Source organism: Polistes canadensis, unplaced genomic scaffold, assembly GCF_001313835.1.
Source record: "Polistes canadensis isolate GaletaPanama2010 unplaced genomic scaffold, ASM131383v1 scaffold_0, whole genome shotgun sequence".
In the NCBI taxonomy this organism is placed as follows: domain Eukaryota; kingdom Metazoa; phylum Arthropoda; class Insecta; order Hymenoptera; family Vespidae; genus Polistes; species Polistes canadensis.
In genome coordinates this window covers 1,754,784-1,780,278 of record NW_014569547.1, presented here as the reverse complement: position 1 = coordinate 1,780,278, position 25,495 = coordinate 1,754,784, and the positions used below count along the sequence as shown (strand labels likewise).

The following is a 25,495-nucleotide window of genomic DNA, read 5'->3' as shown; positions in this document are numbered from 1 at the left end:
TGTGTGTGTGTGTGTGTAAATATATACATCTACATATATACTTTACACTATACACGTAAAGTATATGAATGTGTTGCGTAAGTGATTGAGTTTGTATTTGTATTTATATTTGCATGTATATGTTATACATATATATATATTTAGATATGTGTACGTGTATGACAATAAGCGTTCGATCGTGTTCCTACGGAACTGTCACTTATGTGTGCACATGGTAAGTATACACAAGTATACTACAATGTACACACGTGTACCTATTCGGAACGAGGTGGTTCTAAAATGGCCAACAGATTACGCGATAACCATAGTTAAACGCATTCGCTTCCAAAGCATTAAACGACATCTATTTCCTATCATTGACAGAGTTTGTTAATGGGATTGGAACGGGGGAAAAGGAGAAGGGTAACTTTTCGCAAAAGTATAACCACAATTTTTATTATTATTATTATTATTATTATTATCTTTGTCAGAAAATTTGCAAGCAATTGATCATACGGAAATACTCGATTATTAACCCTTCTTTGCATGATTTTTTCTTTTCTTTTAAAATAAATCAAGGTGATGTAATTAATGCTCTAGATTAAAGGAAAAATATTTAAAAAAATCCTAGTGCTATTTTTTGACAACTGCGTTTTGTTGTACGCAATAGTCGCTTAAAAAGTTGCCCGCAACAACAAATATACAGTACAAGGGTTTTGAGTACCTTTTTTTGTTGACTAAACATTATGATTGAAATTTCCATCATCATGCAAAGAAGGGTTAAACTATGTATGATTAGTATGAATAAATAATATCGTTTAAAAAAGATGATATAATAATATATCGTAGAGTATGTTTGTAAAAAGAAAGAAAAGAAAAAAAATAAATTGAGAAGTTAAAAAAAGAGAATGATAGAATTTTATTGTTAAATAAAATGTCCGATCTTGTTGTAACAAATTAATGAAACATACATATTTTGATATATCTATATACTATTATCATTGATAATGCGTAAACGTAAAACTATACTGAACGAGACAGATTAATTATTACTTTGAAATCCGAATTATAGCAGCTCCAAAAACCACGGCCACGATAAATTGATTAAAATCTATATGCTTAATTTAATCAGATGCTTTCAGGAGTGAAACCTATACGTTAAGTCAAAGCTAAAAGCCCTTTTATGCGTACGTTCCGATTTGACGTAATTCGATATATAATATAATATTTATTAACGCGGATAGGATTTCGTTTTTTTTTCCTTTTTTTTATTTTTTGTTACTTTTTCCGCGTCAATTTATTTTTCATTTTCGATTAAAATGACAGGAAATATCTCGACGCGATATTTTTGTAATTTATTTTTATCGTCACAAGAGAGGTTTATTATTATTTTTTTTTTTTCATTTTTTTTTGTGTGTGTAACCACGTTTTATATACTTTAATATTTATTATAGTTTAAAATTAAATTCAATTAACGTTATTTAACAAACGTATCGTTTGTTAATTGAGAATTATTAATACTATTCGTTATGATTATTTGTAAAAATAATAAGCGTAACAAATTATTACGAATTATTTCAGTAATATATTATCTCATCGTTATTTTTTATTATTATTATTATTATAAGTAAGAAGTATAAAAGTCTGAAAGAAGATAATAATAAGAAACGCGTTGTTTGATGTTTCTTTATAAATTTGAAAGTAACAAAAAAAAAACCAATGAAACCATTTTACTTTGCGTATTCCTTGAATTCTTCCTCCAATTTTTCTCTGTTACGTATGCATTATTATTTTATTATTATCATCATCATTATCATCATCATCGTCATCATTGTTATCATTATAAATGAGAAAACGAGTAAGAAAGATAAAATCGTGAGAGAACAACGTTTTCCTTACGAACTCAATTTTCATATTCTTCTTCTTTTCCATTTAAATGTTTCCGTTTTTTTTTTCCCTTAACCCCCACCCCACACCCCTGAAATGACAAACGTTTTCCTGCTAACGAGCCTGGCCATGTGCAATTTACCATCCAGTATTCCGATCATTATTTTTCCTTGATCGTTTGACACTTCGTTCATATTTTTCTCTTTAAAAAAGACAAAAAAAACGAAAAAGAAAAAAAAAAATAGAAATTATTCAACTCTCGAAGAGAAAAAGAAGTATAATAAAATTTGGCTTGCTTAAAAAGAAGGAAAAAAGATAAGAAAATAGAAACAACATAAATGAAACGAAAAGAAGAATTGAAATGGCAGGTGTAAATACGTAATTTGCAAAAAAAAAAAAAGAAAAAAGAAAAAGGGCAAGAGCTTTTCAAGTTATTTTTCGAGAACCCTTATCTTGATGAGAGACTGTGTTAAAAGCTCCGATTTAATGAGTTTTAATGCAACCAAATCTACGGCACCAAAAAAAAAGATAAAGAGAAAAAGAAAGAATGAGAAAGATAAAGAGAGAGAGAGAGAGAGAAAATAAAATATTCTAGTGCAACAACCGACACCGTGGTGTAATGATAAAAAAAAAAAAAGAAAAGAAAAGAAAAAGAAAAAAACAATTCGAATAAATCCGTACCAATTAACTCCAGTTGGGTCTATAAATCAGACTTTAAAGAACGTATCGATCGTTTAATTGAACTCGAAGCAACATTAAACTCAAAAAAAAAATATATATATATATATATATAGAGAGAGAGAGAGAGAGAAAGAGAAAGAAAAACCTTATGACACTTACACCAATAAAAATGATATATGTAACTGTAAGTCGATAAAACAATAAAATACGAAAGATCCTAATTAAAATAGAAATCTGAACAGGTAAAATAAAAAATAGTAAAGCAACAATTACAAATACAGAATATCAATTCTAAAAATGAAAGAAATGTAATTCAAAATAAATATTACTTAAAAAGTTTATGAGAAATTATTAAATTTTGTGGACAATTGTTATTATTTTTCTTTTGTTTCACCCATTAGCCAAATATCAAAAGCATAAAGTTAAAAAAAGGAATAAAGAATAAAATGAATATTGGATTCATTAATATATTTGTTATTTGCGTGTAGGAAAATAAATTAATTCGTTTAATGAACGAATGTGAAAGATACAGAAAATAATAAGATTAAGTTTAATTTGACATTAATATGAGAAAAATAAGTAACAATTGTTTATAACCGAAATTATTCATGGTATAAAAGAATCTATGGCCAAACCCATTGTTAAATCGGTGAGTAAGCTCCACTCACCGTTAATGGGGTGGAGCTTGGTGTTGGGCATCTTGCAATGTGCGGTGTGAAGAACTAGCTCACCAGTTTCGGCTGCAGCTTGCAATAGCATCTGTTGATGATGGTGTTGTCTCGTCGATGATCTGTGATGGTGTACGCTGTTCAAAACGATGTTGCTTGATGTTCTGCTCAAAGCTTTACGTTGTCTGACCGCTTCCTTGTAGATTTTGCAGTACATCACTATCATCACCAGACCAGGTATCCAAAAGGATACGCACGAGCTGATCACTGCATACGGACGATTCACTATGAATGCACAAACCTGAAAGAAAGGAAAGATATATTCAATAATATTCTTTTTTATTTTATTATAAACGAATAAGAATATTATATTGTTACAATACATTTGTTTTGTCATCAATAATATATTAATAATATATATATATATATACAGAAATTATTAAAATAAATTTAAAAATGTGCCAATATATTTCGGTGTGCTGATTTTTCTGTGTGCCGATTATTCGAGTTTTCAACTAAACGAGGATGTTTATTTTAACAAAAATCTACTGGGAAATTAAAAAATTGTATCGATAGTAATATTCAATGATCTTTGAGCAAAAAAAAAAAAATGGCAATTAATAGATAAATAAATAATCATATAATATTTGTTATTTTAATTGAATAATTTGTATATAATATAATAATACACTTATCAAATAATATACATTTAATCTACTAATTAATGTAACAATATTTAAACAAGGTATCAGTTATGTTATATTAGAAATATTAGATAGGTGATAGGCATTTTAAGGTCTACGATCGATAGTAATCCTCTTATAAACGACTAACAGGTGATGCACGTTATATTAGTTAAGGATTCGTTCCACCTTACCTATATCTTCCGGAGGTAACCGGAGCATCGTACTTAGAACTGTCATGAGATATTTTTATCTTAACCGAGAAAGAATTAGTTGGAAAGAAACAAAGATAATTTTAAATCGAGTTTGTTTTTCTTTCTCCATTTGTGTGTGTGTGTGTGTGTTTTTTTTTTCCTTAACGAGTAACAACCAAGCGACTTTATAAGAACCGAAGAATTTCATTTATAATAGGATTACTTCCCCAACCAACAAGGGTGTCTTTATTTCCGTTTGATTCGTAGCTCATTAACGTTGAAAACTTTTCGCGGAAAGTAATCTTAGAATATTTTCCAACTAAAATTCAATATCTAGAAAGCACAGAGAAAAAAAGAAAAAAAAAAGAGAGAAAAGTTGGGGTATCGAACGAAGTTGGGAATTAAGTATCGAGATAAATAAGAGAAAAATCGAAGAAGAGTGTATAGCAAAAGTTCTTCGTTTAAAACACTCGAGAGGGGGTAGGGAATCGATAAAATTAGCAAACAAAAAAAACAAAAAATGAAATGAGAAAGATAAAACATATGTAACATACCTCGGGATTCTTAACCATGAATTCGAGATGTTCTTCGGTGGTATACCAGCCCATAAAAATAGGTATAAAGCTGATAAGAGCTGGTAAAATCCATGCACTTCCAAGCATACAACCGACGGTACCTTGTCTCATGATGACCGTGTATTCGAGAGGGCTCACTATTGCGTAATACCTATCGACACTGATACAACAAAGATGGAGTATAGATGCGGTTGAGAAATAAACATCCAACGAACTCCAGACGTCGCACATGAAACGTCCGAATAACCATCTGCCACCTGATAATTCGACCGATGCATTGAAGGTCATTGCACACATGGCAACCAACAAATCAGCAGCTGCCAAACTGACGACGTAACAATTGGTAACAACCCGTAATCTTCTGTGTCTTCTAACGCTAGCAATGACCAATGCATTACCTAATACAGCTGTTGTTATTATACTACCCATTATTATACCCTTAATCACTACAACAAATACGTTCACGTTTTCCGGTAAATTTTCAACAGTTGGATTTTCAACCGGTACCGATGTTACGTTGTTACTACCACTACCACCGGAAGTCGTGGTACCGTTACTTCCTGTAGTTTGAGTCGGATCCACCACCCTACATGGTATACTCATCGTTACGGCCGCCGCCGCCATTACGTTCAACATGGCGTAACTGCCCTCTCGATTATCTCGACCCACGACACTTCCAATAATAATTTTAACTTTTTTTTATTAACGATCAGCATTATGAATCGTTAATAATGAAAATCATTTACGTGGATATATAATATATATATATGTATGTATATATCATTGGAAGATTATTTGTATATTTATCTTCTTATATTGATTATTAATTTATTTTTATTTTTATTTATTAAATTGTGTTTTAATTATTACATTATATATTTTATTTCATCTTCCAGTTATTTTACGACTCCTCGCGAGTCTTTCTCGTGGATTCTTGATAAGACATTTTCTTCTTCTGGCCCGAAGAGCCACGTCGTACGACCTCAGTGAGTTTCTCATTGGGTTCGGAGAACTATCGTTGTTAAAAGTTTTCTTTACAATTTTCTTAGTGTATGTGTGTGTGTATGTGTGTGTGTGTGTGTTTATGTCTCTTGGCGTTATTTTCTTATTTCTTTTTCTTTATTAATTTTGTTTTATTCCTTTCTCTTCTATTTTTTTTCTTTTCTTCTTTTTTTTTTTTTTTCGTCGTATACAAATATAATATTATCTATTCCGAGTGTTTTTTTTTTATTTTTATCGTTCGCGATTATCCTTCTCGTTCTTCAAATTCTCGCTATAAAAATGTCACATTAATAATCAATCTACTACTACAATAAACTATATAATTTTATTCGTTGACTTATTTTTTCTATTATCAAAAATCTAATCACATGCGTGCGTGCGTGTACATATATTTATAGAAATATCGATAAAATTCTCCTAGATATTAATTTTACCTTCAAAGGTTTTGGTATAACTGGCAAGGTAATTCATTCTATTTTAATAAAAAAAAAAAAAAATGTATGTGTAAATATATATATTTGTCGTAAACGTATTCATGTTCCAATTTGACTGTAATACTTGATTTGAGTTTGACGTGCCTCGAGTAAATAAATTTCATCGGAGTAAGATAAATATTAGGGAAGGGAAAAATAAAGGAATAGAAGAAGGGTTGGGATTTGGGAAGAGAAAGAGAGACAGTGACAGTGACAGAGAAACAGAGAAACAAATAGATAGATCGAATCGAAAGGGTGGGGTGGGGGCGGGGGAGGGGGATTGGGGAAAAAATAAAAAGAGATCGTGAACACGAGCGATATCGTGAATAAAAAACGACCTTAAAATGCTTGTAGACACGAGCCACACACACACGCACACACACATACATACATTAAGAAGAAAGGATACAGATAGATAGTATTACAATGTAGATTACGACAGTAAAAGGTACACAGTATTTCCGGCAAGAAAAATAAAAGGTTTTCAGGATTCATTTTAACTGTGTAATTTTTTTTTTGTATTCTTTCCTGATAGTTATATTAGAAACTAATTGATATTTGTTTTTACAAATTGATCGACAATGGCTCGATAGAAAAATAATTCGAATAATAATTTCGTCAACGTAGAAGAATTTTTATATAATCATAAGAGTAAAGGAAATAATAAGTGTTATAAGTAATTAAAAATTTGTTTAAAAATTATTTAAGTACAGTTAAATTGAATCGTTATAAGTAAAAAGGGTATCGGATATAATAGATAGATAGATAATCGATAATATTAAACGATATATATATATATTTTATATAAACTTTTATTATTAATAAAATTTGGTTATTTAACTCATTCTTTAGCACGTATGTAGTAATAATAGTAATAGTAATAGTAGCAGTAGTAGGAGTTAACAAAATTAAAAAAGACAAAACACGTATGAGAAAAATCGTTTCTCGATAATTAATCAACTACACGTCGAATATATTCTTTTTTCTTCTCCTCTCCTCGTATGACTTTTCATCTCTCGAATTTTTCATATTAATAAAATGAAATTGTTCGCGGTAATAAAGAACCCATATATATATTATAAATCGAATGAATCTCATAACGAATTTGAATTATTCAACGTCAATCATATTATAGAAATAAAGTTATCACGAGCGTATATTAATTTTATTTCAAATCTAATATAATTCATTATTCTTAAATGATTGATACAATATATTATGTTAATGTATAAAATGTCATTTTTCTCATAAGAATTTTTTTTCCCTTTATACACATTTTTTATCGTTACACAATATTCAACTTTTATTAATTCAATTATAATGTAAAAAAAAAAGGGAAGAGTTATATAATTATATAAAAAAAAATGTATAACAAGTGTAACACCGTATATTTATCGTTAACTTTAATTATATTATTATCATCATCATTTTTTTACGCGTTAAACGACAACGACAACAACAACGAAGAAGAAGAATAAAAAGAAAAAGAAAAAGAAAAAGAAAAAGAAAAAGAAAATGACGGAACTTGTATTAAGAGGAAAGAGGTTAACAACTTCCCGGAAGCGATACGTGCCGCTCGAAAAGCGGATATCTCGAGTACGACTGTGACCTCGAGATAGAAAACGTCTCGCCATTTTACCCTCAAACCATTTTATCTCCTCCCAGCTCCCCTTCTTCCCTCCGTTACATCCCTCTTAACTCACCCACTACCCTTCTACCGTTTGAACGAAATTATTTGAAAGGTTTTGAAATTTATCTGTTCTATCGCAGCATCCGATCAAAAATTCCTCATATCTATAATTTCTAAGAAAATATTATTCAAGATTGTGTACGCGTGTTAAGATTATGCATGTTTATACAAAGATGAGAATAATTGTTAATATTTAAACAATTTTAATAATTTTAATTATTCGCTATTTAATGGAATAAATGATTAGGAATGTATGGTTATAGTGTTTTAATAAGAGAGGGATTCAGATAATTAGTTTTTATTCATTATATTTTATTTATTTTGTAGTAATTTATGATATATATATCTTTAATAGATTTTTTTTTGTATGAAAAAGGTATTATATTTATGAGTCGTAGAAATAGTGATTAGTTTGGAAGATATTTTGAAAAGGTCATTCTTTAGATTAAACTAGTATACATCGTGTATATTATATTATTCATTAAATATTCGAAACTTCAAAGTTTCCACAAAAGTTACATGTTAAATCATTTATGTGATATATATAAATATACTATCTACACAAGCACAGGAAAACTTGAAATAATATTTTGTTCTTTTTATTTCTCCATTTTTGATTTACTCGATAAATATAATACACTTTTTTTTTTAAATAAAAAATTCAATTTTATCTCATCTACGTGAATTAACGTAGAGAAAAATATTCATAATTAATAAGATAGATCAATCCTTGATAACTTTAGCACGATCTTACGAAGCTTTCAAACGATTTCTATCATTTGTCAAAATTGATTTATGCCTATGCTGGTTAATCTATCTCATGAATAAAAAAAAAATAAATAAATAAATAAAAAGATCTACGATAGTTTATATAATATCATTTTAATTCGATTTGAAGTACGATATAAATATTGTTGTGTTTTATCTTGTCAATTTGTTCCCCATTATTTATATCGTCGATTCATCTACCCACACTTTTCAATATTATTATGAATTACCACGCAAACCACATCTAACTTCAACGCTTATTCTTCATTTTTCATACCGATTTCTACTCGATCCGTTATTTATATAGTATGGCTAGGGAAATATTAAATATTATACTAGCTCAGTTCTCTCAAGATCGATGATAGTTTCCGATAGGAGAATAATAAAAAAAAAAAAAGCTTCTTCTTTTTAACTTATTATTTTTCTATTTTCTTTTTTATTTTTTTCCACGTTCAAAAATACGTAAATAAAATGTTATACCTTCAAATAATATAACAATATTGTCGGAATAAACAACTACAATAATATATTATTGCTTTGTGTATAAAGGTAATAAAGGGTTATGTGGGACAACCTGTATATTCATCAAAAATAAAAAAGAAATAATAATAATAATAATAATAGAAGAATAAAATATAATGCAATTACTACGTTTATTCGAACGTAAATAAAATGTCACGTATTTGGTAACTTTCTTCAAAGTAAAAATATTTTTTTCGATTGGATTCTGACGTAAAGAAAAGTAAAATAAAAAACCAAACAAATTAAATTACTATATACATATATATATATATTTATAAAATGTTACATTCATTCGCGAAACCCCCACAAATTCAATCTTTCATAATTTTCGCATGAATGATTTTAATTGACACGCCAAACGCAAAAATCGAAACTCTCGCCGTGTGATATTTTCCTTCTAAAAAAAATTACTTTCTTCAATTGGGGGGAAAAAGAAATAAAAATAAAATTTCTCTCTCCTTTTTATATATATATATAATATATTAAAAACATAAAACAATTTATTTTAGTTGGACTGAACACGAAGTTTCAATTTCGATCAAAAATAACAAATGTTTTCAATAAATTCTAAATTTGAAAGAATATTTTTACACACACACACACATGCGTGAGTGTAATAAATCTTTTTTTTTTTATTTTGCCTCTTTTTATACTTTCTATTTTCTTTCCATATCCTTTATTTTCAATGATTTTCAATTCGTTTTAATATAATACTACGTATTGAATTAAGCAATTAATTGGGATTATAAATCGAACTTATTATAATGGCAGTATTTTAAACGAATATCCAATTAAAAGATCGGAACTTTTAACGTGAAAAATTTTTAAATGTTTGGTAAAAGATCAAAATAAACGATGTTTTATAGACAAATGGGGTTGACTGAAGCTCAATATTAAAAGAAATGTTCAATTTCTAACTACCTTCGGGCAATCGATTCTGAATTTCATAGAAAATAAACAAGTTGTGTGTACCTGTGTATGTGTGTGTGTGTATCTGTGTCTGATTGACTTTTACGTGAGTTAAGATTACATAATATCGGCTTGAATATTTGTTTCCTTTTTTTTTTTATTACAAAAATAAATCATCATAAAGATAAATAATAAAATATAAAGATATATAATTTTTATAAATACGTGGGTGGTTTCAGAAATTTTAGACACAGACTACAATTGTTTTGTAAAAAAAACTGTAAAAATAAATAAAGATTAATTTTCATCGATAACAAACAATTCGAATTCCTTGAGTGTTGTGTTCCTTCCCCGAAATGAATAATTGAAATAATACAAATTTTCAAATAATGCACGGTTACGACGTGTAAGTACTTTTCTACCTGTACGTACACGTCCGAGATGAAAACGATGGCAAATGAACTTGTCGATGTCGAAGCACGAAATCCAATTGGGAACAATTAACGAGGCTATTGGTGTTCTGCTGACAAATATCCGACTACGAGGCCAAATTCGACGATTCGAGCATCGAAAAAGTTTTATTCCCCAGTAGTCCTCTATTATTGATTTAAATACTAATCCTTCCCCTGTGTGTGTAAAAAGAATCATTTGTTTATTCTATTTAAAATGATAATTTTTCATATAAAATTGAATCGTAATTATTTTTCGATTGTATTTAAAAGTAAAACAAAAAAATTCTATAAAAGAAAAATATAAAAAACGATTGATCAGCTGAAAAAAGAATACAATACTATTTTTAAAAATTAAACACGAACTAGACAATGTGTCTATTGTAATATGTATATAGTTAATATATAAGTAATAGAATAAGATCAAATTTAATTATCATAAAAATTATAATAAAGTATTCGTATTAATCGTTACAGTTGTTGTGGGGATCAAACAATAATTAATTAAAACGATTATTTTAGTAATTAAAAAAAAACAAACATAAATCGTCAAAATAAACGCAAACGATACATATGCAATTTTTATGGAAATAAAATAAAAAATTGAACACTATCGCGAGTGTTTTATATGAAATTTGTTATTGTTGTAACCTTCGTGAAAAATGTAACGATTTAACAGTTTGATCGTGACTGAAATAAACGATCAGTTTCTAATACTAGAACGATGTACGATATACGATAAGGGATGAATGATAACATCGACGAACCTGTGGACGGGGATCAGCCGTTATGTGGTTTCGATGAATGATAATTTAAAAAAGATAGCAAAAAAAAACCACACGATGCGGATCGATTTAACGAGGCAACACACAACATACAAGACTTCTACTCTTGTCTGTGGGAGTGTTGTATAAAGGAACTTTATCTCGAAAATAATAGACGTTCGCTCGAATAAACTAGAAAGGTGTGTTCAATTTTATTTTTTCCATCATTAAATATATCGCTTGTTAAACCTACTGCAAAAGTGATAAACAAGAGTGTATCATCTGTTTGACCAAAATAAATTGATTTACATATCAAATTCATTAGACATTTTCTCGATGTGATTATTATATTTTAATTAATTAAATATCCAAAATAACGTTATAGATACAAAAAGAAAATAATTTTCAACGTGTGTAATACGAGATCTTAGTATTAAAAGAAAAAAAAATTTGTCTGCATCTTTATATAAAAAAAAAGAAAAAAGATACAAATGAAATGAACTTAAAAAGTCATCAATATTTTTTTAATATTAATATCAATTACGAGAAATAATTTTGCGAGAATTCGTAATGGTGTCGAATAATCAGAAATAATGTGCAAATATAAAATGTTCGAATGGTTTCATTTAATTTTAACTATCGTCCTATCAACGTTGCAATAAAAAGAAAATTTATTACCAAATAGCTTACTGAGTAATGTTGAAATACAATAAATTCTCTCGAAATGTTTATTACGTTAAATAATGGATAGATAATTTTCAAAATATAATTATCGTTGGAAGATTAACACAACCGATAGCCACGGAAAATATTATATCTGTTTCACGAATTTGAGGCAAAAAATTTCAAATAAGAATAATTAAAAAAAAAAAAGAAAAAAAGGAAAAGAGAGAGAGAGAGAGAGAGGAACGCGAGATTAATACTTAAAAGGTCTTAACACTATTTCGTTAGGTGAAATGTCTTGAAATTAATTAATAGGTGAACTTGCACATGCATATTCATATCATCCTTCTCGCATGCCGTACCTGTTATGTTCATTATCACTATATTACTTTCCTTCTCCTCCCCACCCCTGTCCCCTTTCTCTCTATCACCCTTTTTAATCCTCTTTCTCTATCTTTTTTACATAATTACAAATAAACCGAAAAAAAAAACCTATTCATAAATTTTTCTTCGAGAGAGTGGTGTTCCTTTCCATCGATTTAAATAAAGAAAAAGATAAAGAAAAAGAAAGTATAATTTTCAAGGACAATAAAAGTTATCGGCGTACTGTACACTAATTAATGAACACCGCAATAACCTTTCTTCATTTTTTCATCGAATTTCTCTTTTCAACCTTAATTAATCAAGAAGAAAAAGAAGTATCGTAAGATTCAGATTTCTATTCATTCATCTCATTATCATCCCTATCAATTTGTTTACCCGCCATTTTTCTTTACTTTATTCCCCTCAAACATCATCATCGTCAACATCATCATCATAGATAGTTTACATTCCAAAAATAATTATGCAATATCTGTTTTAATCATTTAATTTCGATCATCTGTTATTGAATAGAATTTTGATTATCATTTTATTGGTTATTATTGATAAACAAATGGTAATCATTGACTAATATCTTTGTTTGAGAGGTATCCAAAAGTTTAAAGCTTTCTTTTCACGATAAGAATAGAAAAAGGGATGGATAAGAGGGAGGGGGTGTGTGAGTAAAAGAGAAAGAGAAGAGTCTTTAGAAATACAAATTCAAAGAAAAAAAAAAAAGAGAGATCGACGAAGAACACTCGACTGACACGACTCTTGACCCTAAAACCTGCATCGTCCAGGGTCTACGCCGTTCGATGAATCCAACGTCAAGTATCGATTAAAGTTCCGCGGGAAGTGCAGCCTACGACGAATCGTGCAGCCCTAACGTAAGTAAGTACATCATACATGTATATATAAATATAATTATATATATGTATATATATAGACATGTGGTCCCGTAAACAACCCCAAGGAATCCTATGAAAACCAAAAACAACCGATATATTTCCTATTTCCCACTTTAAAATTTCCAATTTCAATAAAACATATGTACACTATCGTGTGTGAGAAAAAAAAAAGATAAGAAGTAACAGTTTTATTTCAAATTATAAATAAATTCTCATCCCAAAAATGAATCACTAATTATATAAAATATGTTAAAATTAACATACAAACATCTATTTCACCTAATTACGCTCGATCGTGTATCAAAAGACACGTACACGCACACGCACACGCAAACACACGCAAATACACGCACGCAAGCATATGCACACACATACATATACGTACATATAAATTGAAAGAAATAAAAAAAACTGACTGATGATTAATTAAAGCATCGAAATATTAATGTTTGTAATTTTATTCACGGTATTATTAAGATAAAATTTTGCAAGTGGTCGCAACTAATTCGTTTAATTGCGTCCAATAAACATTAAGAATCGCGTAAGGTAATTTTCGCGCGCGTACGTGTACCCTTTCATTCATCGTTTTGAAACGAGACACCGTACATGCGACGAAGAAGCAAATACGGAAGGGTTGCAAAGACCAAGCGTGCTTTTAAAGTTCAGCCCGTACCGCGGAGTCAGGGCGCACTGTCCCTTCTTCCAATGAACAATCGAACATTTGAAGAAGATGCCGCTACGTGGCGCCACGATCGACCATACCAAAACGGCGGCGCAGCCGAAACGACGACCCTTTCGACCGATTCCTACAACCCCCACTACTATCATTCCTATTTTACTCCTGCTTTTATCATATCACTATATACTTTCCTTCTTTTCCACCCCCACCCCTACCCCTATCCTTTCCGTTTTTGGCTCTTTTACTGATCGTTGAGAATTAATTTCTTATTGCCAAGGATTTACGATCTGTGAGGACAAAATCTTCGCCGCCATTTTGGTACAATTTTGTGTACAATTCGAAATGTAGTCTAAATATTTTTGAAAATATACAAATAAAAGACCCTTTGAAGAATTCAAATAAACGGAAGTTGAAAAGATTTTTAAATACATTTTATTAAATCCTCATTCAATGAACGTAAATTTCCTTTTTATATTTTTGACGTTAACAATCGTTTGCCAAAGAGAAAACCTACGCGTTTTTCTTTCTTTTTCTTTTTTCTTTTTTTTTTTTTTTTTTAGAAGATTATGGCTTTTCAAGAGATGCACAAATCCTTAAAAGAACGAGAACAAGAAGTAAGAGAAAATGATAAAGGAAAGAGAAAAACTGTAATATCGCTCTCAGGGGAAATCGTAGTCCTCGACCATTCACTATGGGTACTGGCTCGAATCCTCTTATGGTAAATGACCGAGCATTGAACGAGAAATCGCTATAAACGTGTTGAACGAGAGAACAAAATGACCATGTTCAAACTGACTTCTAAATTATTATCATTTATTATCAACTTTCTGATTCAAATTTATCCTCTTTGCGATTAATATTATATTCAAATTATTATCAACGAATTATAATAATTTAATATTAATAATTAAAAGTAAAAACGAACGTACATAATCTCAAATTATCTACTGTGATTATAAAAATGATTCCTTGTATCTCTAACTTCAAAATGACGAGCAACTCATTATAGAAATAATTTCCTATTACGAAACCTCAATATGATAAGACAATTCATTACTGGAACAATTTCCAATATCTAACCTCAAAATGACAACTCATTCTAGTAATGATTTTCTCTAATCCCAAAATAATAATTCATTACAGGAATCATTTCCTATACTTAGACCTCAGAATAAGATCCAACGCTTTAATAGAAATAATTTCTGTTTTAAAAATTTCATAATACATAGTTTTAAAATGATAGCCCATAATAATAATATCAAAAAATTGTTGAACGAATAAATGATCAAACGATTGAAAATTCAATTTGAAAAATTGATCTTACTTATAGAGCTAAAAAGGTTAAAAATGAGCATTAAACTAAACCTTTAAAGTTTACTGCACGATATATAATATATTATGAAAAGAAATAAACGAAATTGTATCGAGAAACACGATAAAAATGAATTTAGTCGGAAAAAGTCATTTCTTTCGTAAAAAGATTCGAGAAGAAAAAAAGAGGAAAATCGAAAATTACGATGACGATTTATCGCCACCCCTGCAGAAGTCCAATCGAAAGTAGGTAGTACACTGATCGGATTACCTTTTCTATCCTTCGAAACGATATTGAACCTAATAAACAGCCACGTTTAAGCTTATCGATAGAGACAAGTTAACGATATTCGTGTTGATCTCATGAATGGTTTCTGTAATATTATCGCTATCCTTTTCGTAATATCTAAACTGCAATTTGGTATTATACATTACATGTAATTACTAACTAATCGTATCTATAGATATTAAAATTAATTCGATCGATTTATTTCTAAACTTTTTCAAAATATAATTTATTATATTGATCAATTGAAATAAATATTTATATGTTAATATTAAAATATTAATAAATAATTTTGATGTTCCATGATTCCCATAAATAATAGGATTGTCTAAAACAAGAGAAACTACTCTAAAGATAATTCCATGTTGAAAGCATCTTTCGATTAAACCCCTCCCCCCTTCCCCTCATACAACCACCATGTTACGTACTATGGGGGATTATTGATATTTGGTGAGAGTGTTATGAAACCGCAAACTTCAGCAAATTAGCTTGGACGTCTTATCTCTTATAAATCTAAATATTATTTTTAAATAATTTCACAAGAGAATCTCTCTCTCTCTCTCTCTCTCTCCCTTGTGAAGTTAATTTGATGATACGTTATTTTATCATTTATTATATTAATATATTAAAATAATTAATAACTTTATCGAAAAATTAATCGTTTCGATATAGAAATACTTTGTTTGTCAAACGAACAACGAAAACAATTTAATTTATACTAATATAAAATGAAATTCAAAAATGACTGTACGAAAAATATAATAAGTAACGTTGAAAGAATGAAAAAAAGGAAAAAAGGGATGAAAAGTAGGAGTACAATGAAAAACTTACAAAGTCAGTGTCACGATCAGTGTGTCGAGTAGTCTCGATCGAGCCAGAATCCCTGTCCTTGTTCTTTTCTCAAGGCCTTGGCTGACTCACAAACCGGAAGTACAGGGAACCCGAAAGTATACTCTGTTCTTCCGGTGGTAGAAGATAAGTTCAATGTAGCTCTCGTTTTTGGTCCATCGTTAAAATGGGATTCTAGAAACAACGATAGTTGGCAACGTTACGAATTTCAACTTTCTCATACCATTTTTCCTTCTCATCTATCCGCTGCTAAAGACCTTGAAATAGAAATCGTATCGATTTACAAATTTTTCATATTTTTTTCTATCTCTTTCAAGAAGCGTTTCATAAAGTTTAATATCAAATTTTGTCTGACATAGCAGCGTTTTACAAACATATTTTCAAAATTAATATAAATGTTATATATATACATATAAATGAGATGATAAAAATTATAAAGTTATTTAAAAGAAATTGTTATTGCAATGAATATATAAATTCGATGAATGAATCTTAAAAAAGATTTACACACAAGATTTGATATTAATAATATTAAAATACATACATTTAAAAGAAAAAAAAATAATAATAATCTTAAGAATTAAAGAAAAAAAGAGAAGAAAAAAAAAGAGAGAAAAAATACACCCCAAACGCATGTGTGTGGTTTGGTAAATAAAGAATTATCCTTGATAAATAAAAACGATATGAATTCGTCTATTAGTTAAATATAGCAAACATAATTAATGTATAAGAACAATATGATAGATTTTTTGGTTAGTCATGTTTCATTATTTCTGTTTGTTGATCTCTATTCTCTTTCGACCCTTAGCCGATTAGCCTCGCCATTGGCAAAGTCAGCTACGGTTACAACGACGAAATGAGGGTCACGCGTGTATAATCGATGCCGTACATGCAACGCCTTCCCCCACCATTAATACCGTGCAATGCGACCTCCGCACGCTCGACCTTGACGACTTTGTACGGAGAAACGCGACGAAGTACCGAGATAACCCGACTATTGCCGAATACCCTCTTCCGAATCGGAAGCGCTACCCTCGAGAGTTTCCATCTACTTTTCAGCATTTTTTCCACCTTTTTTTTCCCCCTTCCTTTTCTATTTCTTTCTTTTTCAGTTTTTTTTCTCTATTTTTTCTTTTTTTTCTTTTTCATCCTTTTCTTTCCTATACTCCGTCAATCCGTTTATACATCCATTATCGATTTTTTTTTTCCACTCTTGTTTTCTTCTCATTTTCTTCCTCGGTTATTTATTTTCTTTTCGTTTTTTTATATATATATATATATATATATATTTATTATTTTCATTAACAAAAGTATCTTCGTTTTTTCTCTTCTCTCTTTTTCTTTTTTTTTTTTCTTCTTTTTTATAATTTATTAAAAATAAATTAGAGGTCATTCGAAAAATCGCTGAGATTTATGTAAATGAATAACCAGATAGAGGTTAAGTGTTAAAGTAGATAGTCCATTTAAACGCTTTCACATTTTTTTATGATTCATTTATGTTTTATTTATTAATAATAGAAATTATTATTATTATTATTAAGTGTGCATATATAAAATGAGAAATACTCTCTTGAAAATTTATTTCATTCGATAATCAACAAATAATTTATTATTAATACATATAATACACGTTATTGAAACTTTGAAAATTTATCTCTCCAATACAAAAGGGAAGAAGACCCGAAATGTTCGTTTGAAAATTGAGATAACAAAAGAAATTGATTATACAATTAATTTAATTAAATAAAATTTTGATGATAAATTAATAAACGTTTCTGATCATGTATCATCACATCAGAATCTAATAATAATTCATTATATAATACAAACTATGCACATTTCAGTTCAAAAAATCAATTTATTTTTCAAAGTAATTAGTTATGTAAATTTCAGCAACAAATATACATTAATTAGGTTTAGTTTGATGTTCATTGATTAGGTATGAGCGTCGCGTACATGTTCTCAGAAGCAAATGTGTACGTTACCGTTGAAGCTTGAAATCCGTTAATTCGTGAAATAATTAGTTAAATTCTGATATTAACCCTAACTTTCATACTTTTACACAAAGTATGTAAGAAAACACATAGTTACATACTTTAACTAGGAAATATAAGAATTTACAAGATGCGATTTGTTAAAGTAGGAAATTGAAATTTGATCCGTAGATTAGTTCCAGTAGAACAACAAGTCTAACAGAACATTTGTTTTCAAAGTACAAGAAGAGATAATAACGGATAACTAAGAGCATTACTGTAGAAAGAGAAGCAAACTTTAAAGACGGATCAAATTTCAATTTCATACTCTAACTACTCGTCTTTCATGAATTCATATGTTACCTAATTATTTCATATATATATATAAAAAAAAAACAAGCTAATTAAAGCGTGTATTCAAATTTTTTTTAATATGCTCTTCCTGTAACGCGTAATCATTTCACGTATTACCTAATTATTTCATGATTAACCCTTATTATTAACTTTAACAGTAGAATATACACATAAATGCATATGCCAGTTACAGTGCCGATCGATTACTCAGATAGATTTAACCGACAACCGAAATCGAAATTACAATTGATCCTATTAATTACAGGCGCTTTAGTTAAACCTCTCTCTGCTTCTGTTTCTGTCACCTTACTTCATTCTCTCTCTCTCTCTCTCTCGCTCTCTCTCTCTTTGTGTCTCTACATTGTATATTGAATAACGTTAATTAGTAGTATACATTTAGTTGGAGCTCTTTGAAGAGTAATGACCATGATGTAAACAACGATCGTATTGCAATGTAAAATCGATGTTAATTTAATTATTAATTGTACCGTAAAAGACAAATATATAAGATACAATGAAATAAAATAAAAATTATAAAATTTATAGATACTCTTGCGTTGTTTAAAATATTATTGGCTTTGATAAAAACGTGTTGACGATACGTTCATGTACGCGATCATGTGCATTCATTGATGCAGTTAAAAAACTTCAAACGGTTACCCTTAGTACGTTAAACATTTTTACCGACGTATCGTTATTCTGTTTTATCATCAATTTGGTCGGTAATATTATAATTTCAATCATTCATTTTATATTACTGTCGATAAAACACACAATGTAATGCATTAAATATTATAATTGTATAAAATATTGAACTATATTATTTTTTATCAATTTCACAATTAAGACGCCATTTTATTAGATATAAAAATAAATATAGAAAATAAACTCGACCGATAAATTGGATAACATTAAAGATACTTCTAACTGCATCAAATGAAATTGAACTTAATTTCATATGATTAAACTTGTTATTCGATCATTACATTCGTATTACTCCTATTATTTATAGTATTTCAAAAATATAATTGAATAAATAATTTGCTCTATATTACGTATAGAAGAAAAAGTATAAATTAAAAGAAAAATTCGTATCTTGTTAACAAAATGCATACTTAATAATTATCCGTATCAAAACTAATCGGAAAACAAACAATATATAGTGAAAAACTTTTTCGATTGTAATTACCATTAATTTCCGGTAAATGATGTCTCAAAAGCTCGATCGTAGACATCATCAACGGATATCTACACTTACCTTAGCGTTCATTGCACCACCAGAGGTCGTCTCGGTATTTAAAGAGATACAAAAAGAAAATAAACAAAAATAAGCGGTGGGGGTGGAAGAGAAGGATAGAAGATTGGCGTATAAGTCGAGCAAAGCGTGTTCCGGCACGGCCAGTCTTAGGTCATACTAGAGACAACACGGACCGTTACGTTAATGGTTGTTTATTCGGGTTTTTATTATATTTTTAATCTAACAATATATACATTATTATAATCCTCTTTCTCTCTTACGTTTAAATATAAGATACATCATATATTCTACAAGTGAAATAAATTAATAATTAATAATATATATATATATTGATAAGAGAGATAATTAAACAAGAAGGGACAGTATTGAGACAAAAATATTTGTTTGGTGGAGAAGAAAAAAAACAAATAAGAATTTTTAAAATAGGAGGGTATATTATTGAAGAAGTATAGGATTATATATATATATATATATAGATAAGAAGATAAATAAAGAGAGAAAGAGAAGCCGGTAATAGTTATAATACTTGGTGATCCGCGCCAAGAAGAAGAGAGTTATCGATCGACCGATTCGCGCGACCTCGTCGGCATGCAACGTCAGAAGAGAACGGCTAATCGCCTTTACTTTACGACAATTCTACTCTGGTAAAAAAGAAAAAAAAAAAAACAAGAAATAAAGACAAAGAGAAAGAAATAGAGGGGGATGTGGAAGGGATAAAAGGGAAAGAAAGAAAGAAAGAAATAAAGAAACAAGCGGCGAGATATTAGACAAAATATAAGAACTAATAATAAGAAAGGTATAGATTGATTGATAGAGATAGACTATAAGAAAGCGAGAAAGAAAGTGTGACAGATTAAGAAAAAAACAACATAGAGAGAAAGGAAAAGAGAAGAAGAAGAAGAAGAAGAAGAAGAAAAGAGAGAGAGAGAAGATATGTAGGTTAACTATGAGATGTAGCACACAGAGAAAAAGAGAAAAAAAAACAAACGAAATATATACAAATAACTAATCAATCAACATACATCTAATCTAATCTAATCTAATCTAATCTAATTTTATTTATTATTGCATTCATTTTCCCTCCTCAATTTAATATTTATTTTTATTTAAATATAAATACATAAATGCAATATATATATATAGAAATTAAGCAAAATTGTCGCGCATGCGTATTCACAACCTTTTCTCTCTCTCTCTCTCTTTCTCTTCTTTTATGTTTCCTTTTAATTATTATAATAATATAAGAGTATCTCTCTCTCTCTCTCTCTCACACACACACACATACACACAGTCGAGCAACCATTTAAAAACAAACCCGGAGTTAAAGCGAGTGTGTGTGTGTGTTCTGTTCGGAATAGTTCGGTTTCTTTCGTCCCTAAACGCGTTCATTGCGCGTTCTTCTCTGAAGAACCGAAGAAGCACGAAAGATTCCGATGGTAGTTCGCCAAAATCCGATGGCATCGCGCCATTGACGGTTAGCCGTCGTCGCGTCGTCGTTCGTTTTATCGAGCTAAACACAACACCCACGCACATCGCATGTCATTTCTCTCAATTGTTTTCATTTTTCTTCTACTCCTTTCTCTTTCTATATATTTATTATCTTTCTCTCTCTCTCTCTCTCTCTCTCTCTTTCTATTTATTTCCCTTTCTTTCTCTCTCTCTCTCTCTCTCTCTGCTTATCTTTCTCTCTTTCTCCTTTCTTCTTTTTCTGTCTGTTTCTCAAACCTTTCTTTTTTATTCCATAACCTACAAATCTATTTCTACAAAGTATACATTTATCATTGGCGTTCGTAATAATTTATTTCGGTTTCCATACGTGTTAGAATAAAAAAGTGAAAATTTAAGTTTTATCTTCTATATTATTATCTTTTTTTTTTTTTTATCCCCACTCTTGTACACCTTTCTTGATTTATTTCTATCTAATCATTTTGTGTAACTAACTCCGTATCGTATTTTTTAACACGTCGAGTTCGCGTGTGTCTTCCCTCGCGTTGTGTGATTATTATTATTATTATTATTTATTTATTTTTTTCTCTCTCGTTTTCGTTTGTGACTTTTTGTAAACAAAGAAGAAGAGGAGGAGGAAGAAGAAGAAAAAGAAGAAGAAGGATAACATAGTGAATTGATACGAGATGACGGCAATGTTGGTGTCTGTCGCAGAATTGTCGAACATTTTTTCTGTCCTTGCTGTACTGATATGTTTCTGCGGGGTCTTCTTATTTATTATGAGGTATTTATTATCTTTAATATATATATTTAAAATTTCACATCTATAATATTTTAATTTAATATAATACCCAAAATAATATTACTATATATTCATTACGTATATACATGTATCAATAATTATATTACCATATATATTACTATATATTGTCTCTATATTCAAAAGTAACTAACTATATTTTTCTCTATTTGTCAATGAGAAAAGAATTTTTTTAAATTAACTAACCACATTATTCCATAAAAAAAGGATCAATAACAGCGTGTAAAAGTATTAATAAAAAAGCATACTTTTCTCGAAATTTATTTTTCCCATTAAAAATTTGTTTGACGAGCAATCACTTAAAATTAGCATAAATATTAGTTAGTGACTTTTGGCTGAACATATGGTTTCAACACATTATTATATGCAGGAGTCTCTCAGTATTTTTGCACAAAATAACACCAGCACGTTTGATATGTGAAAAATAAGAAATAAATGATATACAAATATGGTGATAATACGCTTTAAAAGTTATTAAAAAAGTATAATACGACAATGGAATAATGATTTTTCGTCGAAATAGTATAAAAATTCAACGCCGATGTGTCTGTTTCAATATACACGACAATAACACATTCTGATTTTATTTTTTTTCAAGAAAGATTAACTGCACAATCTTTTTTTAGATATTTTTTTCCAAAAATAATTATCATTGGTAAAATTTATGTGAATTCAATGATATAGTTGTTTAATACATTATATGATATTGGTTAAATAATATTTATTTACTTAATTTATTTATATATTGATCGTTCAAATATTCGATTAAAATTAATTATTATTATTATTATTAAGCAAAATTTAAAATACGATAATGACCGGAAGAAGAACTCTTCTTCTTATTTTTTTTTTTTTTTTTCTTTTTAATATTTCCTCTCTTTTATGTTTATATCGAATTGAATAATCCCGGAAGTATAATTGATTTCTTGTCATGCATAACATTTTTATGCTTGACGTCTGTTAGTGACGAGACATATAAATAAATCAAGATCCTGATTTTATTTTATTTTCTTTTCCGTATCTTACGACATGTCTTTTTTTTTCCGTAAGACAGAAGAGGAAAAAAAAATCAAAAACTAAAGATAATTATTACGTGTTTCTAATGCAATGAAATGAAGTAAAAATTAAATTACAAGTCCGAGGTTGGTCATCGTTCACTGCTTTTATATACTTATATGTATATATATATATACTTAAATCGAAACATTATTTACTGTATAATTATATATACAATGTAATAATATTATTTAACTCATTAAATATCCTAAATTCAAAACTGTACTTTGTAGTATTCCGTTCGATCTCATTGTTATCGAAAATTATTAATTTGTTGTTTCTATAAGTTTAACACTTATTTTTTTTTGTTTAATCATTGATTAGCTGGTATCGTAATTTTTTTTGTTTTTTTTTTTTTAATTAATTTATTTTACATATGTAATATTTCAGTCTTTTTAAAATTATATATAATTAATATATAATTATATATTTGACATTGACGTTCATTTAAAATATCATCTCCGTAAGTGGTATAAAATTATGTTTTTGCACTAAATTATTATCCTTACGGTAATAAAAAAAAAAAACAATGCATTTCTGATGCCTATGGCAGAAAAAAAAGCTACTTAATAGATCGAAACACAAGGTTCTGAATCATTCCTGAAGTGTTTGTTGCTAAAATATAAATTTGATTTTTAGGTATAGAGTAAACTTAAGTATTTGTAAATGCGATTAACGAGAAATTTATATTTTGTATTTTATTATCATTTATAATGGATGGTAATTATTTAAAATATTTGTTTTCTCTTTTTTTTTTCTCATTCCATTTATTTGATTGAGAATTGGATTAAAAAAAAAAAAAAAGAAGAAATAGGATGGAAAGGATTTATATTAGCAACGTAACTGTCATTTCTCTCTTTGACATATCGAAAATTTTCTCGAATGATGTTACTTTCAAGTAGATTCGCGAGAACGCGTCTTGAAAGTAGGTAACTTGAAAGTGTCTTCTTTGTAGATACATATATGTATGTATATATACATACATATATTTGTAAATCATCAAACACCTATATTTACTAATTGTAAGTAAGTAAAATTCCCTTCTGTTATTTTATACACATATCTCTAATATTTGTTTTGTAAAAAATAATTTTCGATGTGTTTTAGAAAAGCAAAAAATTGTATTTTTCAATAGTATCTCTAAAATTTAAATCGAATATGTAATCTATCAGGGGGATTGTTGTATGTGAACAATAAAAATATATTGATCTTTGGATAAACGAAACATACGTTATATTCCAAATGATTTGAAATTTGATTAGATTAAAGGAATTCAATTAAAAATGATACAAATTAATATATAAATCATTTTGTTTTCTACTATTGATTTTTTTCACATTTTTAATTTATGTATTTTTATTTAATTTGTTTAATTCAATTTTTGTCAGTCTTACTTACAATTAATAAAATAATCTAAACGAATAATCATGACGCTAAAAACGTAACAAAAGGAACCTTTTTGATCAAATCTAACATTCGAATTTTTGTTGTTGGTAATTTACATCTCTAATGTAAATTGTATTCCTTGTATTTTTTTCTCATAAATAAATCATAAGTAGACATATTCATATTAATTCGATTAAAATTTCTAATGAGCATTACATGTTAACATCTTACATATGACAGAGGGCAATGATCGATTTGTTAATTATTTACATAATTAATACATTCGATTCTTTAAAAATATTTACATATTATAAATTATATATTTGATTATTTATCATACACTTTTTTTTATTTATTTTGCTTTTCATTTTTCTTTTTTTAATATTTTTTTTTTTCTAAGAAGAGAAAAACAAGAAAGTAATTCTTAACCCTTCTTTGCATGATGATGGAAATTTCAATCATAATATTTAGTCAACAAAAAAAGGTACTCAAAACCCTTGTACTGTATATTTGTTGTTGCTGGCAACTTCAATTAAAAAAAAAAAAAAAAATCATGCAAAGAAGGGTTAAGTTTACGAATGGTATAAATAAAAATTAGTAAAAAATAAAAAAAAAATTAGTAAGAATATTTATGATTGTAAAGTAATTGTATTTTTAATGATTGCCAAGAATAAAAAGTAAAATTTATGCTACTCATATATATATAGATACATACCAGGTGAGTCATATGAATATCTTAGCTATTTTTTTTATGACAGAATAGAATTTCTAAACAGCGAATATATTTCACTAGTAAAGGCTATTATAATGAATGGAAAAAAAAAATGTTTATCTATATGACATATTTACTACATATTTTCTACAAAAAGTATGTCGTCGACACATATTTTTTATTTCTTATT

General features: G+C 28.4%; 2 protein-coding genes and 1 long non-coding RNA gene across 9 annotated transcripts in view; 1 reads left to right on the top strand and 2 right to left on the bottom strand.

Annotated features, from left to right (window-relative positions):
* The window catches only part of LOC106793338 (octopamine receptor beta-3R-like), a 67,599-nt gene extending 62,179 nt beyond the window's left edge, over window positions 1–5,420 (bottom strand). Inside the window, exons 1-2 of one of the 2 annotated variants that reach the window (XM_014760203.1) lie at window positions 4,647–5,420; window positions 3,216–3,516 (exon numbers count right to left, since the gene is read on the bottom strand). In XM_014760203.1, the coding sequence (XP_014615689.1) occupies window positions 3,216–3,516; window positions 4,647–5,303 (958 nt within the window). In that variant the 5' untranslated portion in view covers window positions 5,304–5,420. The remainder of the gene's footprint in view (window positions 1–3,215; window positions 3,517–4,646) is intronic. The other variant, XM_014760211.1, reaches the window with a different exon arrangement.
* Window positions 5,421–5,848: 428 nt separating this feature from the next.
* LOC106793579 lies at window positions 5,849–13,945 on the bottom strand. Its single transcript, XR_001382439.1, has 2 exons — window positions 13,561–13,945; window positions 5,849–5,940 (listed from the first exon to the last, which is right to left on the bottom strand). It is a non-coding gene; the product is annotated as an uncharacterized LOC106793579 (long non-coding RNA).
* A 6,227-nt stretch (window positions 13,946–20,172) lies between these two features.
* The window catches only part of LOC106793125 (cell growth regulator with RING finger domain protein 1-like), a 23,870-nt gene continuing 18,547 nt past the window's right edge, over window positions 20,173–25,495 (top strand). Inside the window, exons 1-2 of one of the 6 annotated variants that reach the window (XM_014759824.1) lie at window positions 20,173–20,529; window positions 21,958–22,115. In XM_014759824.1, the coding sequence (XP_014615310.1) occupies window positions 22,018–22,115 (98 nt within the window). In that variant the 5' untranslated portion in view covers window positions 20,173–20,529; window positions 21,958–22,017. Of the gene's footprint in view, window positions 20,682–21,741; window positions 22,116–25,495 lie in introns of those variants that run through there. The other 5 variants (XM_014759815.1, XM_014759804.1, XM_014759794.1 and 2 more) reach the window with 5 other exon arrangements.